At 39.6% G+C, this 24,400-nt stretch overlaps 1 protein-coding gene across 22 annotated transcripts in view; it reads left to right on the forward strand.

Annotated features, from left to right (window-relative positions):
- The window catches only part of UNC79 (unc-79 homolog, NALCN channel complex subunit), a 266,834-nt gene that overhangs the window by 132,038 nt on the left and 110,396 nt on the right, over positions 1-24,400 (forward strand). For 20 of the 22 annotated variants that reach the window (XM_019462133.2, XM_019462137.2, XM_053889744.1 and 17 more), the window contains 9 exons: positions 1,397-1,537; positions 3,649-3,870; positions 5,964-6,191; positions 10,355-10,496; positions 12,221-12,300; positions 12,385-12,533; positions 17,287-17,444; positions 20,884-21,065; positions 23,217-23,418. In XM_019462133.2, coding sequence (XP_019317678.2) covers positions 1,397-1,537; positions 3,649-3,870; positions 5,964-6,191; positions 10,355-10,496; positions 12,221-12,300; positions 12,385-12,533; positions 17,287-17,444; positions 20,884-21,065; positions 23,217-23,418 — 1,504 coding nt within the window. The remainder of the gene's footprint in view (positions 1-1,396; positions 1,538-3,648; positions 3,871-5,963; positions 6,192-10,354; positions 10,497-12,220; positions 12,301-12,384; positions 12,534-17,286; positions 17,445-20,883; positions 21,066-23,216; positions 23,419-24,400) is intronic. The other 2 variants (XM_053889746.1, XM_053889740.1) reach the window with 2 other exon arrangements.

Raw genomic sequence — 24,400 nt, forward strand, 5'->3', positions numbered from 1 at the left:
TTCATTTTTGTCTCTTCTCCTGATTGCAAATGCATGGAGTGCAGGGACCAGGCAGGGCTTTTCTCATTTCGAAATCATATCTCCCTTCATCCTTTCCTCTCAACATCTGGCACATGCCTTGTATTTATTTGATGAATGTTCTTAAAAATTCATTAAATTGAGTTGAATGTCTGTCAGAAAGTTTGGCTAGTTTCAAAAAAGGAGGCCAGAGTCAATGTTTAGATTCGCTGTGGGTGCAGATACGTTGCTGTATCACAGAAGGATGAATTTTTAAGTCATGAAGATGCCTTCTGGGTTCTAAACTGAGGAACAATATTTTTCACAACTGAGAAAGAGTAAAGGGACCATTTTTTAAAGAGTACCTTTTGGACCCAGAATTGTAACATTTCATCCCCAAGCAGATCTCAGCAAGGTTCTCTCTCATTTTAGGAAAGCCAGTCCTTCTACAGATGGCTAGGTGTTGTTACTCAGTTACATGCCCTTTAGGCTGAGTTCTGTAGGGGTGAGCAGAAAGGGCTCTAAACCTCTGTCCTCAGCATGGCTCGAGCAATTACAGCTGCATGTTTTATGGGCTGGGCTTTCCCAGAGTTCTGGTTTGAAGACAGGGTTCTGCAACTGAAGGAGGTTTTAAACCTCTGGTCTAACATTTGGGGAACAGAGTGAACAGTATAGTGATTGGAGCCGACTCATTTATTAATTGTGGAAACATTTATAGAGTTCCTCTGTGCCAGGCATCGTAATTGGCACTGATGAAGATGAGATAAGAGATGGTCCTGTCCTCACACTTCCTTAAAGCTTCAGGGAACTCACAGCGGGAGAGACAGTATCAAATAGTCAAATATAATGAAAAGTAATCATTGCTCTAATAAATGTATGTACAAAGTTCTAAGGAAGCAGAGAAGAGGGATGAATTAATTCTGTCTGAAGGAAAGATGCATCTATTTCCAAAAATTCATTACAGATAAAGTCACTTGACTTTGGCAGAGGGTACCTGAGCTTGTATCAGAAAGCAAGGTCAGATGGCGCAGTCAGATCAGAGGGAGGATGGACTGGAGGAAGATCGCACACAGGTTACACTAGTCCAGGAGGAAGATGATGAGTAAGGCACTAGCAGTGCTATGGAAAAGAGGAGACAATGTCAAGAGATGCTTAGAAGTTTTAATAGAAATAACATGGCAGTTTATGGGTTGCGGGGAGTGGGGAAGATAGAAGGTCCAATAATAACTTTGAGTTTTTACTATGAAAAATTGAGGTTGGCTGTGCTGATAGAATATACGTAAGGCTAAGTATCCTTATGTTCAGTAGTTCACTTTGGGAAAAAATGTTAAATGCAGTTTTTTTTTTTTTTGAGTTTTAAAGTTTATATTTTGGGGGGATATATGCCTTTTTTCCCCAGGTATTATCGGAGTTAGACATCATGGTTCCACTTCAACTATTGATAAGTATGTTTTCTGATGGAGTTAATTCTGTTAAAGAACTGGCAAATCAAAGAAAATCAAGAGTCAGTGAACTGGCAGGGAACCTTGCAGCTCGAAGGGTAATTATTGCCACAACTGTTTTTGTCTTACTTGTTAAGATTTTGTCAATTATACCAGGTCTAAAAGTAGCATCATAGTAAAATTCTCTAAAAATGCTTTTTCATCCCATCTCACTCTGTTAATCTTTTAAGCACATTAAATAATAGAAAAGATTGATCTAAGATATGTTCTGTATAATCTACAGTCAATAAATTATTGAGTTTTCATTTTCCTTTGAGTTTTCTCCTGCACATACCTATTAGCTATCTCTCATCCTTGATGAAAGCAAAAAGAGTAGCTTTGAGGTATTCTTTTTTTTTTTGTTTCTTTTGGTCTCCTGGTGAATAAGAATTCTTTACCAGTTGTTAGGCAGATCAGTGCTTCACTTTGGGGATGAGGAGTTTGGGTGTTTTGTTCTATCATGTTTTGAGAAGATGTGGTCATCTGATGGTTACTGTGAGTGATGCTGTCACTGTGGACCAACTGAGCCCATTTTGGGGGGCCCCTTTGTACTTCTGTGAATGAGAAAAGTCAGCATAGTCTAGTCCGAGGTGTAGGAAAACTATTGGGAATTTCTGATAATATTTTTGTGGAGGACATGATAGAGCTTCTGTTGGTGTGCTGACATTCCTAGACCAGGATCAGTTCTGGAGAGGTTCACTCTCAATGTGACGGTAGGCAGGGACTGTTCGCAACTTTCCCTTGTCAGCCTCTCCATACCACTTTTTCTTACTGTCATTCTACCTGATATCTAGGGACTAGAAAATATATCAGAATCATGGGATCATAGTTTGTATTCAGTGCTCTCTTTTGATTTTTAATCATCATTACTTTTCTTGTTTGCCTCATAAGAACCAGCTGGCAAACATTTTTATGTTGTTTCTTTCTTCTGTAACTTTTAATATTACATAACTTAATTGGTGCCTTATACTGTGCAATATATTCACAGTGAACCATAGCACAGAACTGTGTGAGGCAGTTGGAGAAGAGCTCATTGTCCTCATTTTATAAATACTTAGCCTGAGGTTCAGTGAGTTGAGGTGATTTGCCGTAGACAACACTATCAATATCCAGATATTCTGACTCTTGGTGGGGTACTCTTTTTCTTTAGTTTAAATATTGTGTTCAAGGAACTCTCTGGTTATTATATCTTTAAGAGAGAAAATATGATTTCAGAGTGATATACAGGTATGTCAGTCAGGGTCCTGGTACAGAATTTATCCTAGATGGTTCAAATGAAGGGACTTTCATGGAGACTTTGCCTATAGAGTTATGGGGAAAGTTAAGGGAGCAATAAGGGTTGGTTGAGGCACCTAGACATCAGCAACAGCTCAGTAGGAAGCCATTAGACCCCTAAGGCTGAAGGAACAAGGAAAAGAGTTCCTGGAGCCCATTGAGCGCTGAAATTTTAAGGAAGGGCTGGCTGGAAGAGTAGTGGAGAGATTGCCAGAGATGTAGCATCAAAGCAGGCAGAGGGTGGGAGATACACGTCTACCTCTCTCTCCATCAGCTTCAGGGCTTCTGCTGGTATCTCCCACTGATTGACCCCAACTGGAAGCCAGCTTGCAAGAAAGCTGGGAAAGACTCCATCCTTGGCATCCTTGGGCATAGAGCAGGGCAGAAGAGGGCAGTGAGGGGCTTGGGTAGGCAAATGGAGAATAATCAGTACAACCAGTACAACAATTTGACATATATTGTTTTCCCATGATAGTTTGATAACTGTACTATCCAGATGCCATTCTTCTTTAATCAGTCATGTTAAACTGAGATTTTGTGCTCATGATTCTCAAACTGATCTTGCAATATCTGGTTATGGTTTTAGGTTGATGCAAACAATTTACTTTAATTGGAAATGTGTGATGGGATGAACAATATAATGGCAAAGACAGCTGCCTTCATTCTTCAGGGTGCTGATGTTTCATTCACCTGACAGTCACAAAGTTTAGATGATTTTATTTCTTGTTTTTATATTTTGAGAAGATCCATAATATTTGAAAGTACTAATGCTATTGACTAAGGAAGGAAATCAGTGTGACAGCTGGAAATACCTTCCATGAGTCTCCAGATATTTTATATAAGCCATTTTAGCTTCTGTGATTTCACTTATGTGTGTTGATGTTCTTTCTTGTAGGTGAGTGTTGCCTCTGATCCTGGCCGACGAGTTCAGCACAATATGCTGAGTCCATTTCATAGTCCTTTTCAGAGTCCATTTCGGAGTCCTATGCGTAGTCCATTTCGTAGCCCTTTCAAGAATTTTGGACATCCAGGAGGAAGGACTATTGACTTTGATTGTGAAGATGATGAAATGAATCTAAATTGTTTCATCCTCATGTTTGATCTTCTCCTGAAGCAGGTAGCTGAAGCATGAGCTTCCTTTAGTTCAGAGGTGAAGAATAAGGGAAAGCATTGTATAGTGATTCTTGCTATGTGTTTGACATCTTCATACTTGCTGAAATGATGCAACATCACTCAAGACATTTTGCAAACTCCTTTTGGGATTCCCTAGAGTCTGAAAAATACTTGTATGAATATCTGCAATAATGTTGACATGTGAGAATGCATATGAATTTTAGAAACACTCTAGCATCATTAGATGCTGTTGAACATAGATCTGTTGAACATAGTTCTGTTGAACAAATTTGGGGAACTGAGTCATGCTATTGTTAGAAAGAGCAAGGTACAACTCTATAGTGATGGGCTGATTTAAATATATTCTAGAAATTGATTTTTGAAGGTAATTTTAAAAGACAAGTTTAAAAGTCTGGTCGGGAGAACATTTCTTTGTAACTTTTTATTTTGAAATAATTTCAGGCTTGCAGAAAAGTTGCAAGGATAGCACAAAGAATTCCCAAATACTCCTTCCCCAGATTCTCCAGATGTTAACACTTACCACATTTATTTCTGTTGCTCGTAATCTGTATATGTATGTATGAATTGTAGAATTTTTAAAATAAACCACTTGAGGGTGAATTGCAAATATGGTGCCCCTTTATCCTTAAATACTTCTGAGTGTATTTCCTAAAAAATAAGGACATTCTCTTATATAACCAAGTACAAAATAAGGAAATCAATCAAAATTAGGAAATTAATATTGTTATAATACTATTATCTATTATCTGACCCACAGAAACTAATCATTTTTTAAATTGATATAATGATTATATCTCTATAGCAAAAGAAAAAAAATTTTTTTTGATGTAGGACACAACCCAGCATCACTTCGTTGCAAATATTTGTCCTGTCTCATTAGTCTTTGTTAATTCAGAGCAGTTCTTCAGTCTTTGTTCATCTTCCATTTTCTTGATTTTTGAAGAGTACAGTCCAGTTATTTTAGAATGTTCCTCAATTTGAGCTTGTCTGATGTTTCTTTATGAATCTATTTGGGTTAAGCATTTTTTGGCAGTAACACTACTAGTGTGATTTTATATCCTTTTCAGTGCATTATATCAGGAGGCAGGTGACATGATAATGTTGCCTTACCTGGTGGTGGTAACTTGGGAAGGTGATTTCTGCCAAATTTCTCTACTCCAAAGCCACTATTTCCCCCTTTGTAATTAACAGGTAACTTGCAGGCTGAGATTTCCTGTTTCTCATCAGACTTTTACCTAATAGTTTTAGCATCCAGGGCTGATTCATGCCTGGATCAATTATTACTATTATAGTTACCGAATGATAATTTTCTAATTTTATCATTTCTTTTAATTTATTAGCTGGCATTCTACTGAGGAAACAGTTTCTCTTCTCTCCCATTTCTATGTTTATTTGTTTTTTTATCTGCATGTACACATGAATTCTTATTTCATTCAGTGAGTTAAAATCTGTTACTATGATTATTCATTTTGGTGTTCATATTGTCCTGTATTTGACCAGTGGGAGTCCCTTTAGACTGGCTCCTGTGTTCTATTGACATATCCCAGTCATTCCTTGAACACTTCCTCAATTTCTGGCATAACAAGATGTTCCAGGGTCATTTTATGTTTTCCTCGCCCCAACCTTGAAATCAGCCATTTCTCCAAGGAGCCCTGGTTCCTCTTAGTGGATAATGGATAAATGGTATTTAGAAACCAAGATCTGGACGTTAGGTGAGGAGCAGCATTTTTTTTAATGTGTAAAATCTCACAAAGTGATGTTTAAAAAACAACTTTTTAAAATGTCCTACGTGATTTTAAAAATAATTCCCGTTGTTTGTCTTGTATTTAGAGTCTTTTTAGAAGAATCCATGGAAAGCAATATATATTCATGGTCTATAATTCTTATCATCTTTAAATAACTTAATATTTTTGTTAGTAAATTTTATCCCCATTTAGTATGCCAGTGGAATATTGGACAAAAGGACCAAATTCCTTCTTCTTTTTTCTCTTTCTTTCTTTCTTTCTTTCCTTTTTTCTTTCTTTCTTTCTTTTTTGTTTTTTGGGTTTTTTTGGCCTTTATTTTGATGTCTTTCAGATGGAGTTACAAGATGATGGGATTACGATGGGTTTAGAGCACAGCTTATCAAAGGACATTATTTCCATTATAAACAATGTCTTCCAAGCTCCCTGGGGGGGCTCCCACACCTGCCAGAAGGAAGAAAAGGCAATTGAGTGTAACTTATGTCAGTCTAGTATTCTCTGCTATCAGCTTGCTTGTGAACTCTTGGAGAGACTGGCTCCTAAAGAAGAAAGCCGGCTGGTGGTAAGAAGTTAAAAAAATGAGGTTGCCCTTGTCTGATAGTGATAATGCCTGTAGAAGCATGTATAATGGTGTCTTCTTCCAATATTACATTATGCTCTATGCTGAGTTTATGTGAGACTGTGGTAAAAGAGAAATTTTCCTGTTCCTTCCACCAACTTATGCTCGTGGAAAGGGATATGAGCTGGAGCTATATCATACAGAATTCTTGAGTCTTGAGTTAGTGTTGTGGAGCATCCATTCATACAATTTTCATAAATACAAAGCATTACTGGTATTCCAGAAATAACTTTTATCACAAAGTTCAGATAACAGTGAAAATATAAAATATACGTATCAAATATCGAGGACATAGATTGGATATGGGTATTGAGAATTCCTAGGTAACCCTGGTTTGGAAAACCCATTGACTTCATCAACAACTGATAAAGGCTTTGCTTCATTTCCTACTTTCCAAGAAAACTGTTTCAATAGGAAACAACTAACATATGCCATTCATTAGCTACTCCATACATTAGTTATTTACTGTTTAGCCAGTTTTCATTTAAGACCCACACATCACCAAAATACCCTCACACCATCAAAGGTAGATGGATCTGTATTATTCGGGCCTTTGTTTACTTTCTTCTCTTTTTCTTCCTTTCCACTAATATTTATCTAAGTAGAAAGAGACTTCTTAAAAAAATCTTTTTGAGGTGTAACATACATACAGTAAATTTTTTCTACAGTTTTTAAATACCTTTCCACCTACTGAACTCGTTTGTCCTATGTGTTGCAAAATAACATCCCTGTAGTATGGTCTTTCAACATTGTCATTGGGTACTTAACCAAAAAAAAAAGTCACAGTTCTAGATGATGTGAAAACAAATTAAAATTGGACATCTGGGTGGCTCAGTCGGTTAAGTGTCTGACTCTTGATTTCAGCTCAGGCCATGATCTCATGGTTCATGAGTTCAAGCCCCACATCAGGTTCCATGCTGACAGTCCTTTTCTTTCTGCCCCTCCCCTTCTTGTGCTCTCTCTCACTCTTTCTCTCAAAAATAAATAAACTTAAAAAAAAAAAAACCCAAATTAAAATCAAGAAGCTTAGAGTCTAATCAAGGAGATGTTTAAATAAATGAAAAACCGTTAGACACAGTGATTAGTGTGCTGGGTGAGGTCTGAACAAGGGGACTGTGGGGGCAGACAAGGGTCAGCATATCCAGCCTGGAGGTATGGTAGGAAGGAGAGAGCTCCTGGGTTCATATCTGAAAGGAGTGGAGTTAATGAAAGGAAGGTGGTAGGAGAGAAGGACTTTTGAGACCCAGAAAACTCTCTGTTTTAATGATACAGAAGAAAGCAGGGAATGATACATTCGGGAAACTGCAAGCAGTTCAGTGTTGCTGGAGCAGTGAGCAGAATGGGAAAGTAGTGAATGAAAGCTGAGTCAGGCAAGATGGACTCGGTCTTATTTTCACATTCATTAAGGGCTCTGCCTGCCAAACTAAGAAGTTTGAATTTTGTCTTGGTGAATGGGGGACTGCTGAAGAATTTAATCAGGGTGGTGATACAATGTGATGAATCTGAGAAATTCATTCTGCCATTGGAGAAGAGGGATTGGAGGATTTGGGCCCTGGGGACAGGCATCTAGTCAGAAGGTTAATGTGGTCACTCAGGGAGGAAATGGGCAAGTCTGAGTTAAAGCGATGGTGGTGGGGATAAGAGAAGGGGCAGGCCTGGTGGATTTTTAGGAAAGAGAATCATCAGTGCTGATTTAGTTGGCATTGAGGTATGCAAAAGTTGAGGACAAACCCATGTTTTCTGGCTTGGGAACTGATAATGTTGCCGTTTATAGAAGATTTTTACTGGTGTACAAGTGATCTTTTTTGACAGGAGTGGGCATGACGCGCGCACATTCAGACATGGTGGATTGGGATGCCTTCAGATATCCTGGTGAGGTTGTCATGACCAGCGGGTATGTGGATCTGGTTTTAGGAAGAAGGTCAGAAGTAGATAAAAGTTTGGAGCCGCCAGCATATTATGTTGGGATGCATAGAATGAGAAAAGAGCCTCGCTAGCATTCTGGGAAGTACCAACTGTTTAGAGGGAAAACAGGAGAACTGATGACCAGAAACAATTTGAGAAGGTGCCAGAGACACAGGGGAAGAGCCAGGGGAGAACAAGAACTCCAAAACCAAGGTAGGAGGCAGTTTTAGAAAAAAAGGAATAGTCGCTCACATGAAGAGAAAAGAGGAAAAATAAAGGATTGAATGTGCCCGGGGATTTTGAGATTGAGGGTCCTCTATGCCCTTGGGGATGGGAGTAACCATGGATTCCAGTAGTGTGTGTTTAAGAACAGAATCAGCTGAGGGTGTGGCTGCATGAAGTACAGACTTCTCTTTCAGGGAGGGAATGAAAGGGTGAAGGTGATGGAGGCAGATGTCCCGAGCCCTACCCTGTCCCCAGCAGGCTGTCTCTACTGTGTCCATTTTCCCAGCACCATCCCAGGAAGCGAGGAATAAGCAGAAGTGTGGAGGAACTGAGCCATCCAAATAATCTCCCATGTGCATGATGCTTTTGACATTTGTCATGTGCTGGAAGTAACAGATTTGGAGGTGAACCCAAAGGATTCTGTTCTCCTCTCTCAAAGTTTTATGGGAGAGATGCCCATCAATAAAAGAGGGCTGTGCCCTAGAATGCATGGTCTTCACTGTGCATGTCAGCCCCCTTCGCTCTTTAGTTCTCTTCCTGGGACAGGCAGGGGATAAAAGGGCGATGATGTGACATGGGGGCTAGCAGGAGGCTTAAGCTAGTATGCAAGATGGACAACACCAGTCCCTGCCACACAGCAGGATGATTCCAGACACGTGGGTAATGTTGAGGAGTCAGTAAATAGCAGGAAACTCTTTACCATATCGAATTTCATGCAACTCACTTTATAGTTTGATTTAGTATCTTGCTCATGGGTGACCTAGGACAGGTTTAGCCTTAACAAAATTGTGAAGTTGGCAGAGATATTCTTCAGGGCCCTCCCAGCCATTGTGCTCATTTTCTTGTGGGTGTCCTAGCACTTCATCCGTCTTGATCTCCTCACTTTGAGCTGGCTGTCAATTAATTCTCGAGAAAATGTGTAGTGGTTAAAGTGTTACCAAAATAGTATGATTTTAAAAGAGGATATTTGAAGTGGGACTTGAAGGAAAGAAGAAGGCTGGTAGAAGGATAATTGGAGATGGATGTTTTAAGTGGCAGCCATAGGAGTGCTCTCTCTCACTTAATCTTTCCAATTTCACCTGTATTAGTAGCTTGTTTTATACATATATATTATATATGACATGTATTATCTATAAATATATTGTGTTCAGGATATTCACATAGCTGTGCAGCCAATCTCCAGAACTTTTTCATCTCGCATGACTGAACTTCTATATCCCCTAAACAGTAGTTCCCTGTCGTCCCCCTTCCTCTTAGTCCCTGGAAACCACCATTGTATTTTTCTGCGTCTCTGAATTTGACTTACTGTAGAGACCTCATATATCTAGAACCATGCGATAACTGTCCTTTTCACGATTAGCTTATTTCACCTAGCACGGTGTCCTAAAGGTTCATTCATGTTGTAGCATGTGTCAGACTTCCTTCCTTTTTAAGGCTGACTAATGTTTCACTGTATGTATATAACACATTTTGTCTATCTGTTCATCTGTTGATGAACACTTGGGTTGCCATACCTAACTCTCTTTAACTCACATGTTACAGCAATTTCTTGCTCCTAAAAATTTGGCTTCTCTGGACAACCAGTGTTTGTGTCTTAATATACTGCTGTGAGCCCTTTATTATTCCCTGCTAATTAAGTCCTATTATTGAACAAAATGTGCATGGATTGGAATCACTTGGTGAGTGAGACAGGCTCATAGGGAAAGCCGACCTAGGCCGATTTAGCAATGTTTTTGAGATTTTTCCATATTTATTTCAAGGGAATGAACATGTTTTGGTAACAGCTGACCCAAATCTCCTTTAATTAGTATGGAAAGAAACTCACATTTCTTCTGAGGCAGGTGCATTTGCCCTTTGGGGCTCAGTACAGGGCTGGGACACAGCTGGCACTCAGTCGATCTTTATTGAACTTAGCGAAACCATTCATTACCTCCCCAACAGGCTGCTCACCTGGCTGCTTGTCGTATCTGTTTCAGGAGCCCACAGACAGCCTTGAGGACAGCCTCCTTTCTTCCAGACCAGAGTTTATTATAGGCCCTGAAGGTGAGGAGGAGGAGAATCCAGCAACCAAGCATGGGGAAAACCCAGGCAGTCGCGCCGAGTCCACGGAGCATGCTGGTAGGTGAACTCTGGCATATCCCAGTTTGCACAGGCCTAACGTTCAGAGCCCTGGTTTTTTAGATTACTGTCGACTTGGGCAAGTTCAGGCTTGGTGTCCCTAGTGGAGACTGGTGCAAATGAACCATTTCCCCTCAGATTATGAAGTGAGCAGGTCCAGGATGTGCTCCTAGTAGAGCCGCGGTCACTGAGCATCTTTCTGGCAGCACGTGCTTCTTATCAACAAAACCTGTCATGTTAGCAGCACCTTCCTACTTATGGCGTATCATGTTCTCACTGGAGAAGTAGCTCTGATCCAAGGCTGAACGACTGGAAAGGAGGGTTCTGGCACTCTCGACAGCCATGTAGGGCATTTGGCCAAAGCAGAGGGTTTTGGGAGAGAGCCAGTGGAACTTGAGCTCATGCAGCTTCTGTGCCCCAGGCCCTAAAGGAAGCAAGGATTTCACTTATGATCCAATAACCTGCTTGAAGTTCTCTCTGTCTCCCTCTGCCCCTCTTTCCTGCTCTCTCTCTCTCTCAAAAAAAAAAAAAAAAGAAAGATATTAAAATAACATTCAAGTGCAAGATTGCTAATGAACTATTTAGTGTATATGCTAAGAGAGTTTGACTCCTGTTGTCTCTGGTTCCAGTAATTGCCAAAACTTAGAATAGTGATTTGAAAACATTTTAGATTAGTTTTTGCATCTGGCTAACTTGTGAATTCTTTTCTCTAGCATGCCTCATGTACCATAGACCACCATCCCCACTGTAGGAGCAAAGGTATTAGACTCACAGGAAAATAAAATCATGAGTAGTTGTTCTGATTTCAATATGCCTAACTTCTTTAAAGAAAATATTTTTTAATGTTTATTTTCGAGAGAGAGCATGAGCAGGGTAGGGGCGGAGAGAGAGACACACACACAGAATCCAAAGCAGGCTCTAGGCTCCGAGCTGTCAGCACAGAGCCCAGATCAGGGCTCGAATTCACAAACTGTGAGATCATGACCAGAGCCGAAGTGGGTCACTTAACTGACTGAGCCACCCAGGCGCCCCTCCAGGTGTCTTAAAGAAGTTAGGCATATTCAGTGGTGCCTAAGTGGCTCAGATGGTTAAGCAACTGACTTCAGCTCAGGTCATGATCTCACTGCTTGTGAGTTTGAGCCCCATGTCAGGCTTTGTGCTAACAGCTCAGAGCCTGGAGCCTGCTTTGGATTCTGTGTCTCCCCCCCGCCCCCATCCCTACCCTGCTCATGCTCAGTCTCCCTTTATCTCTCAAAAATAAATAAAACATTAAAAAAAATTCCCTTTGGCATGAGTCCATGGGATAAATTCCTCCTTAGGTGCTAATACAACCTGAATACCTCTCTTTAATACCTTCTTATCTCCTTTTCAATAAGGAAGGCATACCTAGTCAGACACGAGGCCCTATAGGTAGCAGCCAAACTCTCTGACCACAGGAGCATAGGGCTGGGATGGGGTGGCTTTAGGGAGTCAAGGACATCTGAATATATGGTGGGCTACAGTGGAAAAGGGAAGCTGAGAACCCTGAATCTAGAAGGTTTCCTGAAATTGCATCATAGAAGGGATATATGCTACCCTGGAAAGCCAATAAAAGCATTACATAACATGCCTTTTAATGTAGTATATATTTATTTCTACTCCTCTTGGTTTTATGGTCTTTATCAGGTCATGAGTGGTGGGAAAGGAAGAGGTATGCTAACCTTTGTGTAATAATTTCTTCACAGCAATAAAGAATGACACTGAGAGAAAGTTTTGCTACCAACAGCTTCCAGTAACTTTGAGACTAATATACACCATTTTCCAGGTATGTTTTTTGAGATATTTAAGGGTTTGCTTTGGTGGCATTGCTATTTAGGGTAACTCAGTAACCATGTGGTTCTGTGCATAGGAAATGGCTAAGTTTGAAGAGCCAGACATTCTTTTTAATATGCTCAATTGCCTGAAGATTCTCTGTCTACATGGAGAGTGTTTATACATTGCTAGAAAAGACCATCCTCAATTTTTAGCCTACATTCAGGATCATATGTTGATTGCAAGGTAAGTCTTCCTGTTTGTTTGTTTCTATTTTAGACCTTAGCTATGAAAATCAAAGTTAGGACAAGTCTTACCAACTCATTTGGGTTATTTCTGGGAGCCTGGACAGCCCAATTGCCTATAGGAATGACTTTTTTTTTTTTTAACTTCAGTATATCATTTATTATATTTTAGGGCAGTCTCGTTAATCTTATAATTATCTTTGTTTTTCTCCAATGTCTATTTTTCTTAAAAGACTTTATTTAGATTTTTTTTTAATTTCAAATTTCATTTGGGTTTTGATGAAATTTGAAATAAATGTATAGATTAATTAAGAACATTTCCTTTAAAAAATTATAAGACTTCTCTATTCAAGTCCTCTTTTATTTTCCTCAAATGTTTTTCATTATTTTCATTCTGCCTTTTTTGTTGTTGTTGTTCTTTTCCAGAAAGAAATTTTAGTGTTATTACAAACCTTATTTTTTTCCACTCATTATATTTTCTGATTACAGCTAAAGTTTAGGAAACTCCTGGTTTTTATATTTTTACTTACCTTACGAGTTTAATCAGTTCATTTTTATTAGCTTTTAAAAACATATTGTAGGAATGCCTGAGTGGCTCAGTTGGTTGAGCATCTGACTCTGTTTTGGTTCAGGTCATGATCTCACAGTTTCATGGGTTTAAGCCCCAGGTCGTGCTCTGTGCTCACAGTGCTGAGCCTGCTTGGGATTCTCCCTCTTCCCCTCTCTCTCTGCCCCTTTCCCACTTGTGCTGTCTCTTTTTCTCTCAAAATAAATAAATAAACTGTAAAAAAAAATTTAAAAACATATCGTAGGCACTGTCTTATGTTTGCCTGATAAATTTTTGTCTATTCCTTTGTATCAATAAAATTAATTGGCATATCAATATTGAACAATCAATAAATAATGGATAGTTAATGATCAATATCATTTCACTTTAATTTATTTTCTGTCTTCTGCTAATAGGGACTGAACATTCTTTGTTTTTATTGTCATAGGTATAACTTCTATTTCTTTGATTGAGTCTGATTTTTAAGTATTTAAACATGAGGAATAGTAATTTTGTTTGCTAGATTCTTTATTTATTTATTATTTTTTAAATATAACTTACTGTCAAATTGGCTTCCATACAACACCCAGTGCTCATCCCAACAAGTGCCCTCCTCAATGCTCATCAACCACTTTCTCCTCTCCTCCACCCCCCCATTAGCCTTCAGTTTATTCTCTGTGGAATACTACTTGGCAATGAGAAGGAGTGAAATCTGGCCATTTATAGCAAGCAATGTGGATGGAACTGGAGGGTATTATGCTAAGTGAAATAAGTCAGTCAGAGAAAGATACCATATGTTTGCACTTATATGTGGATCTTGAGAAATTTAACAGAAGACCATGGGGGAGGGGAAGGGGAAAAATGCTAGATTCTTTAGAAATAGAAAAGGCAAAAAAAGGAATAGTTAGAAATCAGTTGTTGGATAGCTTAAGAATATAGTGTCCCCTAGAAAAATGTCAACATGTGCTAAGTTACTCTATACATAGTATTATCTAGTATAACATTGCTACTAAAGACTTACTCAATTTCTTACTTGAAATAGAAGTGCTAACAGACATCAGAAATCTCTCTGCATATTGTCTGATAAGGTAATTTTTAGACATTTTTGAAGCATTTTAAGAAAAATAATAAAATATTGCCCTGGATTTATATAGAGTTTTTCTTCCTGAGAACCTTAAAGTAACTTATTGTCTTCCAGGAAGGAAATCAGAAAAATATTATCCTCATTTATATGTAAGAGAATGAGGTGGTAAGAAAAGTTTTGGTGACAAAACTGACTTGAGGCTTTATCTGTCTTCGCTCATTTTTTCATTTATTGAGTCATTCATTCAACAAATATTATTGGGGGTTTATGATACATGTTTTTATTCTAGGCACTTTGGGAATTCACAATCTAGTTTGGAAGGGGGTGAATACTATTTTTACAGAAGGTGACGACATAATTTGCTCTTCACATTGGTCTACTTTTGAGAATGAAGAAGGGGTGATGTTCATAATGACCTCAAACAATAAGTATTAAGTAGACTAAGATCTGGTATAAACTGAGACACATGGTCACCCTGTGTATATGTGAGTCACTGTCAATCCAAGGGATGTGTGATGGACTATTTGGATAGTTTGAGGGTGGGAGTGATCATTTCTGGTTGACTAGAGAAGGGCTCAGGAACAGATACCATTTGGATAGACATTGAGAGGATGATAAAATTTTAACAGGTAGAGATGTGAGATGGGCAGGACATTTTGTGGAAAGTTGGAATGTCAAGAGTAAAGATGGCAGGGTTAGAAGGAAGGGACAAGAAGTGAGTAGTGCATACTTAGGTGGTACCAAGGTTTTATTTTTTGCTGCATGGTGTGGCTTTAGGGGAGTAATGGAAAATAAAGCTAGAGAAGTAGGTTGGGATGCAAGTGTGAATAGCCTTGAAGATAAGGACTTCATTTTATGATGTTTGGAGATCTATGGAAGATCTTAAAACAGTGAACAGGGTCAGAGTTGTACTTAAATAGCATGAATATGGATCCCTAGAGAGGGATCCTTAGGGACCACCCACATTTAAGGGAGTGCAAAGAGCATATTGCAAGGGCTTTGGGAATGTAAAGATATAACACAGAACTTTCTTCTGAAAAGTTTGTTAGAGAAGGAAGAGAGAGATCAGATATTTAGAGGGGAAAAGGAGTAGATGTCAAAGATTTTTTAGGATAAAGATCTGAAAATATTTATTGTCAGTGGAATGGCTCAGAGGAAAGGGAGTAGTTGGTAGAGCCAGGTCCTGGAAGGCAAGAATATGTGATCAAGAACAAAGGGTGGGTGGAAGAGAGGAAGGATGTTCTTTCCTTTGTAAGGAAATATATTTTAAGGAAAAGAGTAATAACGTGTCAAAGAGAGCTCATTACTGAACCTTAAGAATAATGAGTGCTAATGTCTTTTCCTGAGAGGGAGGAGGATAGAGATTAGGTTGGGAGCTCAAGGAACATGGAAAAAAGGATGGAATAACTCATAGAAGAAAGCAGTAGGGTGTCCACCAGAAGTAATCTAAGAATGACCAGCTTCAGGGTCAAGCTGAAATTAGTTAGCACCAGTTTGTGGTGGATCAAGTTAGCAGGAATTAGTAGGACAAGTTAGTCCCAGGGGTCTGAGAGTGGATGAGAAAAGGGGGCAATGTGGGTTTATTCAGAAGTGGGGATTTGTGATTTTGGTAGAAGTCAGGGGGACAAGGAATTTTAGAGTAAGGAAATGGTTGACTCTGGGATCCAGGCTAAGATGGGAGGCAAATGAAATCAGAGGAGGATTGATATTTGGGAGAAAAGTATGAAAGAGAAGGAAAAGAAGTCTTAGTTGGGATTAGGAATATTTTGGGTAGGAATACGGTTCAAACCAGTACAGAAGCATACAATGGGAAAGGTGGAGGGTCTCCAGAACTTTCCTCATGATAAAATGGCGACTCTACAGGTGTAATGGGAGGAGCTGGTGGAAGGGTAGACCTGGCTGAGCTGGATATGGGGAAGACTAGGACTGATCTGGACAGAAGGATGAGCAAATCCAGGCAAAAGCCATTGAAGGAGCAGGGTCAGGAGTAGTTAGGCAGAAGCTCTGTGAATTCCATGGGAGTGGGAATCCTATGTGGACTGACTTTTGTTGTTAAAGCAGCCTCTTACAGGCCATTGACCCAGGCCAAATCAATTGTTGGTGCTGTGGGGTCTCCACCTTGGCCTTTGGGGTACGTAGCCAAGGTTTTTCCTCAAAGTACCACTCTGATACCAAAGCCATGACGGACAATGACGGATCTGGGGAAGGACATTATTTTCCTAATTTCAAACAAGGCTGCCTTAGAGAATTGGGAAGGCCATATGGAACTGGTGAAATCCAGGGGTTTTTTTTTGTGTCACTGAGATGGTTTTCTGTCAGCTCTAGTATATGGTTTGCTTCCTTCAACTACTTTGAAAAACCTTGGTTTTGTGTTCACTCTTGATGATTAAGGAAGGGGGAGACCTTGAATGACAGGCCTGCCAGTGGGTGGAGAGGCTGTTCTTAACAGAGAAAGAGTTGTTCTTTGCTAGAATAAAGAGGAAAAGGCTGCTGGGCAGGCAAAACCAACAAAACTCCCCAGATGTTCACTATAAGAAAATTTTAAAAAAGAATCACTTTCACTCCCAGAACTAATGTCAGTTTTGTATAGTGTTTGAGTCATTGCTCATTTATATATCTGATTTCTAATATACGATTTTTAATTTTTATGTTAATATGTAATATTAAGTGGCGTTTTCCTATGTTGTTACATAAAAGGAATCTCTTTAAAAAAATGAACAGAACAGAGCATAGGAAAAGTTTACCAGAGGTTTATAGTCTTGTGGATGACTGTAATTTCACCAAAAGCATTCCTACCAGTCGCTTGTTAACGACATTTCCCATAAACTAAGATAATTGTGTTTGTTTCCTTTTTTTAAAAGTTTATTTATTTTTGAGACAGAGAGAGAGAGAGAGCATGCGTGTGAGTGGGGGAGAAGCAGAGAGAGAGGGAGACAGAGGACCTAAGCAGGCTGCACGCTGTCAGCATAGAGCCCAATGTGGGGCTCGAACTCACAAACTGTGAGATCATGACCTGAGCCGAAGTCGAACGCTTAACCGACTGAGCCACCCAGACACCCTCATATTTGTTGTCTAGAAACATTATCACAACTTTGACCACTTTGCTTCTTGTTGCTTCCTCAGCCTGTGGAGAGTCGTCAAATCTGAGTTCTCCCAACTGTCTTCATTAGCAGTTCCTCTGCTTCTCCATGCTTTGTCACTTCCTCATGGTGCTGACATCTTCTGGACAATTATAAATGGCAATTTCAACAGCAAAGACTGGAAGATGAGGTTTGAAGCAGGTAACCTCTGTGTTAGCTTAAAAATTCTCTTGGGGTTACAAGGTAAACCAGATGTCCAGTCATGATGTCTCTTGTTGGCTTTCCCTTTTCTCCTTTCTTTTTAAAGAGTGCTGTCTTCCTTGCTAGTGTTCTTTGGTGGTTCAACTTAATCGAGCTTCCTCTATAATAGTATTTTGCAAAGTGGTTCTTATGGAGGAAGACCCTGTTCAGGTTTGCCTGGGATAGTCCTATTTTATGACTGTTTCCTAGGTACATTTATTAATTGTACAATTGTTTACTCTCAAATAGATCCTGGCTTGAATGATAAGTTATATAGTCAACATAATACATGATATTATGTGGTCAACATAATATATAATACAACATGGTACAAAGTAACTGGGGATGTTAAAAGTGCAGATTTTTGGTAAGGCCAGGAATCTACATTTTTAACAAAGTCTGCAGGCAATTCAGTGAAGTTTGATAGTCTGCTGTTATGCCCTTGCCATTGAAACATCAGGGACCAAGTCTGGTGCAGTGATGGGTATAATTTCTTGGTGCTTAGAATGGCAGGTGCTCAGAGGAACATGGTAAGGAAGGAACCTGGACATGTTCTTATAGCCTTGCATCTGCTGCCTTCACTGTCATCCCAGTCTGCTAGGGCTCCTATTCTTAGGGAGCACCAAGCAGGGCCCACGTGCCGTGGTGTGCCTTACTGAATGGTTCTGTGTATTTTAGTGTGTCCAAAATTCCTCCAAGAAATGGAAGTTCCATTAGATGAGTTGACTGTTATATGTTAAGAGTTCATCTGTAATCTGTAGCCACCTCAAAGAGTTCTTATTTTTCAGTGCCAGGTGAATCCCTGGGGCTGGTTTATATGATAAATCCAATGTTGTCGCATTGGATGTCTAAATGTGAGTGTTTGCAGCCTCATTTCCTACTCTTCTATCTAACATACCCTTGCAGTTTCCCCATCGCTTCTTGCTTCCCATCACCCTTGCCTTGGCCCCTCTGCTGTCCATCTGAAATCCTCTTTCCTTCAAGGTCCATTCAAATGCTGCCTCCATTTGATCCTCTTTCAAATGCCACTAGTGAGTTCCACCTTCTTGGTTCCCTCAGTGGAAAGTTATTTCTTTATCTCTTGGTCTCCTTGGCATTTTATTTACACCTCATTAGTGGCATTTATAGCTTTAAAAATTACATTTCAGTTATAGCTGTGCCTTTCCTATTTCTTTTCGTTGACTTGACTTTTAAGCCAAGACTTGTGAATGACTCATATGTTAGTGTGCTTAGGTTGCTCGTGTAGTAGCAGAACACCGTAGACTGGGGGACTTAAACAGCAGACATTTATTTCTCACAGTTCTGGAGGCTGGGAAGTCCAAGGTCAAGGTGCCGGCACATATGGTTCCTTGGCAAGGTCTCCCTCCCGGTCTTGTAGATGACTGCCTCCTCTCTGTGTCCCACATGGTAGAGAGAAAGGTAGAAAGCTCTGGTTCCCTTCCTCTTCTTATAATGATACAAATCCCATCATGGGGGCCCTGCCCTCATGATTTCATTTAAACCTAGTTATCTCCCAAAGGCCCTACCTCCAAATGCCATCACATTGGGGTTAGGGCTTTAACATACAAATTTTGGTGTGGAGGGAGAGGAACGCAAACATTGAGTCTGTAACAATTCATTTTCCACTTACTTTCATCTTCCTCCAAGTACCTGGGATAGTTTCTTAGTTACACACACACACACACACACACACATTTTTAAATATATAAATATATTTTTAAGTATATGTTTTTAAAATAAGTGAATTGGTGAATTTACTGATAAGTATTATATGTACTAGGTACTATGGGACCAATAAAAAGAAATGTAAGAGCAGATTCCTGCTCTCAAGAAACTACTAATTTAATTGATCAAGCCAAATATAAACACGTAGGAGGTTAAGAAACTAAAGATACAGGGGCGCCTGGGTGGCTCAGTTGGTTAAGTGTCCGACTTCAGCTCAGTCATGGTCTTGCAGTCTGTGAGTTTGAGCCCCGCGTCGGGCTCTGTGCTGACAGCTCAGAGCCTGGAGCCTGTTTCAGATTCTGTGTCTCCCTCTCTCTCTACTGCTCACCTGCTTACACTGTCTCTTTCTCGGTCTCTCAGAAGTAAATAAACGTTAAAAAAAATTTAAAAAAAGAAACTAAAGATACAAATATAACTCAAGACCACAAAAGAAGACATGTCATATAGCTATATATGAGCACACAAATATCTTATGTAAATGAATAGGATGTAAATGAGTAGTATTTTTGTAGGAGTTCATGAGACCAAAAGGCCATTCTAGGTCAGAGTAGACTTTACAGAACAAGTAGAATCTCAGCAGCATATTCTTTAAGATGGTGCAATAGCAATAAGTAGAGGAGAACAGGAAGAATATTCTAGGCTGCTGGAATGCTTTCAACAAAGTAATGAAAGTTTTATTTTCATGGCACTCTGTTACTTAACTAGTTACTTTAACTTCTTATAAAGCCATGTTTTAAGGGTGCCTGGAGTCATTTAATATAATTTTTTCAATGTTTATTAATTTTTCAGACACAGAGAGAGACAGAGCATGAGCAAGGAAGGGGCAGAGAGAGAGGGAGACACAGCATCCCAAGCAGACTCCAGACTCCAAGCTGTCAGCACAGAGCCCAATGTGGGGCTCAAACTCATGAACTGTGAGATCACAACTTGAGCTGAAGTTGGACGTTTAACTGACTGAGCCGCCCAGGCGCCCCTGGAGTCATTTAATATAGAGTTTCAGAATAATTAGACTGACTGACTTATGGAGTAGGGTGGGGGGATGGGTGAGATAATAGGTGATGGGGATTAAAGAGTACACTTACCATGATGAGCACTGAGCAATGTATGGAATTATTGAATCACTATATTACACATCTGAAACTAATATAGCACTGTATGTTAACTGTACTAGAATTAAAGAAACTTAATTAAAAAAATCTATCAAGTAAGAAAGCATATATTGCATATAAAAAATAAGTGGCTGCTATAGCCCTGGGAAGTCCATTTGTTGTCATTTCACATCATGACATATTAAGGGTGGAGTAGGGGATCTAGAATCTAAAGCCAGGCCTGGTGGACACCTCCTGTCTCCCTGTGTGGTCCACAGAAGGTCTTATGGAATGGACAAAGAAATGAGCATGGAGACATTTTGAATAGTTTGAAATGTAGTTTGAAGTAAACAGTGAGGAAGACCATAAAAAAAAAAAGGCAAACCCACAGGAAAGTACTGCACTAGGTAGAAATGGTCTCTGTTGCCAGATGAGATGGAACATGCAAGAAGGTGGCATTAAAATTTCCTTTTGGTATTTCAAAATAGTGTGTGGGGGCCCAGAGTTAACTTTTTCTTTATGTGTTCAGTTCTTAGCTTATTAAATGTCCCCCCCCCCTTTTTTCCCCTCTGCCTTTTACTTTGCAGTGGAGAAAGTGGCTGTAATTTGTAGATTTTTGGATATTCACTCAGTCACCAAAAACCACCTGCTGAAGTACTCCCTGGCACATGCCTTCTGCTGCTTTCTGACAGCTGTGGAGGATGTCAACCCAGCCGTGGCTACCAGGGCCGGTCTCCTGCTTGACACCATAAAGAGGCCGGCATTGCAGGTGACGGCCCTCAGATGTGTGTTATCTGCTCTGCAGATGGTGCTCTGGTCAATCAAATCGTAGCGGTATAAACACATACAGTAGTGATGATGATGATGATGAGGAAGAGGAGGAGGAGGAGGAGGAGGAGAAGGAGGACAAAAACAGTGGGAATTTTCAAATGGGAAAATATCCCAGAACCACACCTTATTAACAGACCTTTTGTTTTTATTTGTCAATACTTTCTTATCTTTGTCCATATGGCGATGTCACTTTTGACAGATATAATTATGGTATAACTTTTTTTTTTTATGGCAGATTTTTACACTAAGCTGGTTTATCTTATACTATTTGGCTGGTTCCTGGGCTGGGAGCTCTTGTCTTTAATTGCTAGTTACTTTAAGAGAAATCTCTGTGATGAATTATTGTATAAATCAAAGCAAAACATGAGAAGGCAAATATGCTATCAAAATGAAACACCACAAATTAAAGTCAAAGGAACATGAAATATGAGACCTGGAGAGAGTTGTGCATTTATTTTGTTTGGCACCTTTATTTTATAATTGGAGAAGCCAAGTCTCGGAGAGATGATGTGACTTTTTATTTTTTATTTTATTTATTTTTTTTTTTGAGGGAGACAGAGCATGAGCGGGGGAGGGGCAGAGAGAGAGAGGGAGACACAGAATCTAAAACAGGCTCCAGGCTCTGAGCTGTCAGCACAGAGCCTGATGTGGGGCTCGAACTCAGGAACAGCCAGATCATGACCTAGGCTGAAGTTGGGACACTCAACCGACTAAGCCACCCAGGTGCCCCAGAATGTGACTTTTTAAAGGACACAGAGTGAATTAGTAGTAGAACGGAGACTAGAACCTCCAAAGGTCTGATCTCCTGTTTCCCCACAATGGCACCTGGCTTATTATTATATCATTATAATTAAAATTAATAATCATGGCAAAAGTTAAAATTTGTCAGATAGGTCCTGTCTTTCCAGGACAGTGTATTAGAAGTGTCCCATCATCCATGGTCTCATTTAATCCCACAATAACCTTGTGGGTTCCCATTTTATAGATAGAGAAGCTGAGGGTCAGAAGGGGTAGGTAACTTTTTCAGAGTCACATGGCTAGTACGTGGCAGAGCAAACTCAGGTCTGAGTCATAATAAAGTCCACATTCTTAACTATTGAGTGTATACACTGCTTCCAATCCAGAGTAAAGGTTCTTCCTCTAAAAGGGACCAAGAAGAAAGCACAGGAGCTGAGAAATGAGATGGTTTTGCTAAGTGTGGACTCACATCTTCTCTTATAAAAATTCCCAGTTGTCTTCTGGATAGGCCTTTTCTGTTGGTCCTATCCCTGCTCAGGGTGTGGAATGTAGGAGGCACTCAACAGATGAGAGTTGAATGAATTAATAGAATGGTTGAGTGAAGCATGGCTTTTAAGTTTCATGGGTGGGGGGATGGGCTAAATGGGTGATGGGCATTAAGGAGGGCATTTGTTGGGATGAGCACTGTGTGTTATATGTGAGTGATGAATCACCGGGTTCTACTCTTGAAACCAATAGTACACTGTATGTTAACTAACTTGAATTTAAATAAATAAATTTTAAAAAAGAGGAGCCGGGGGAATGGTAAGCAGGCTCATATACTAGAGAAATGGAAGCTCAATCCATTCCAACTTTGATTTTTTAAGATTCTGTGTTCCACTCATATTCCAAGATGACAAGATGAGTTTACTTTCTTTCAGAACCACAGAATATAGCATTGAAAGGGAATTAGAAAACCGTATTGTGTATTCTACAATGTAGCTTTGGAAGTATGATTCTCTTGATAGAAACTACAGACATTGAAAAAAGAAACATTGGTTTGAGAGCATTTGGATCAAGTGGTTATTAGGGAATGCATCTAAAAACCAATAACATACATTTAATTTAGATTTCTGAACTAAAATTCAAGAGAGATTCTACAAGTAGAAGTTCCTCTTCTGTATTTTATTTCTACCAGACTTGCAATGAAAAAAGATTTTAGTTGGAGTATTCTACATTATATTATCCTATATTACATTATATGTATGGATTGAGGAGGTTACCTCGTTTTACTGACTTTGCTTAGTGTAGCTGCTTTGAAGTAGCTTAGATGTTTACATCTGACTTACCTTTTCTCCCCTCTCTACCCCAGGGTCTGTGTCTTTGTCTTGATTTCCAGTTTGATACTGTGGTTAAAGATCGACCCACAATACTGAGCAAGCTTTTACTCCTGCATTTTCTTAAGCAAGATATTCCTGCTTTGAGCTGGGAGTTCTTTGTCAACAGATTTGAGACTCTTTCTTTGGAAGCTCAGCTACATTTGGATTGTAACAAAGAATTTCCTTTTCCTACAAGTAAGCAAAAGAAGAGCTTGCCTTAAACAGTCACAGTAACTGTTTTTGTACCTGCTAGAAAAGCAGACAATACTATGCCTGTAACTTAATTTCCCATTATGAAGGATACCCTGACTTCATGAACTCAGTTTATCAAATATTTATTGAGTAACTCTTTAGTAATCCATAGGTTAACCATTTTCTGGCATTCCAGCCTCAAAACTCTTCTCATTTCCCTGAGGACCTATGATAACCATTTCTGATGGTGTGTTTCTTAAATATTATTCAGTCATCACGCAATGTTTGTGAACAGTTTTGTGAGATATATTTACACTTTGCAAATTCACTCTTACATGCTTATTAATCAGTTAGTTACCTACAGTTCTAAATAGATGGGAAAAGTTGGTCACTCAACCATTTATCCAGTGATAATAAAAATTAGACAATGCAATCTTACAGTCTAAACAGAAAAATCATAGGTGAGAGGTGCTTGGGTGGCTCAGTCGATTGAATGTCTGACTCTTGATTTTTGGCTCAGGTCATGATCCCAGGGTCGTGGGATTGAGCCCTGTGTCCAGCTCTGCACTGAGCATGGAGCTTGCTTAAGAGTCTCTCTCTCTTCCCTTCTGCCTCTCTGCCCCTCTCCCCCACTTGCATACTCTCTCTCTAAAATAAAATTTTTAAAAAATTAAAAATAAGAAAAAGGGAAAATCATAGGCAATAGTCATGATAGGCAATAGCGATGACTTTTTTTGAGAGCAAGAGTGCTGGAAAGGGGCAGAGGAAGAGGGAGAGAGAGAATCCCAAGCAGACTCCATGCCCAGTGCAGAGTCAGATGCAGTGTTCCATCTCATGACCGTGAGATCATGATCTGAGCAGAAATCAGGAGTCGGATGCCTAACCGAGTGAGCCACCCAGGTGCCTCTATAGTGATGACTTTTTATATAAGACCCACCACAGAAAGAGAGATGAATGATTCATGTATCCATGAAAGATGTATTTT

The sequence above is a fragment of the Panthera pardus genome, unplaced genomic scaffold, assembly GCF_024362965.1.
Source record: "Panthera pardus isolate Hobbes unplaced genomic scaffold, ASM2436296v1 HiC_scaffold_24, whole genome shotgun sequence".
In the NCBI taxonomy this organism is placed as follows: domain Eukaryota; kingdom Metazoa; phylum Chordata; class Mammalia; order Carnivora; family Felidae; genus Panthera; species Panthera pardus.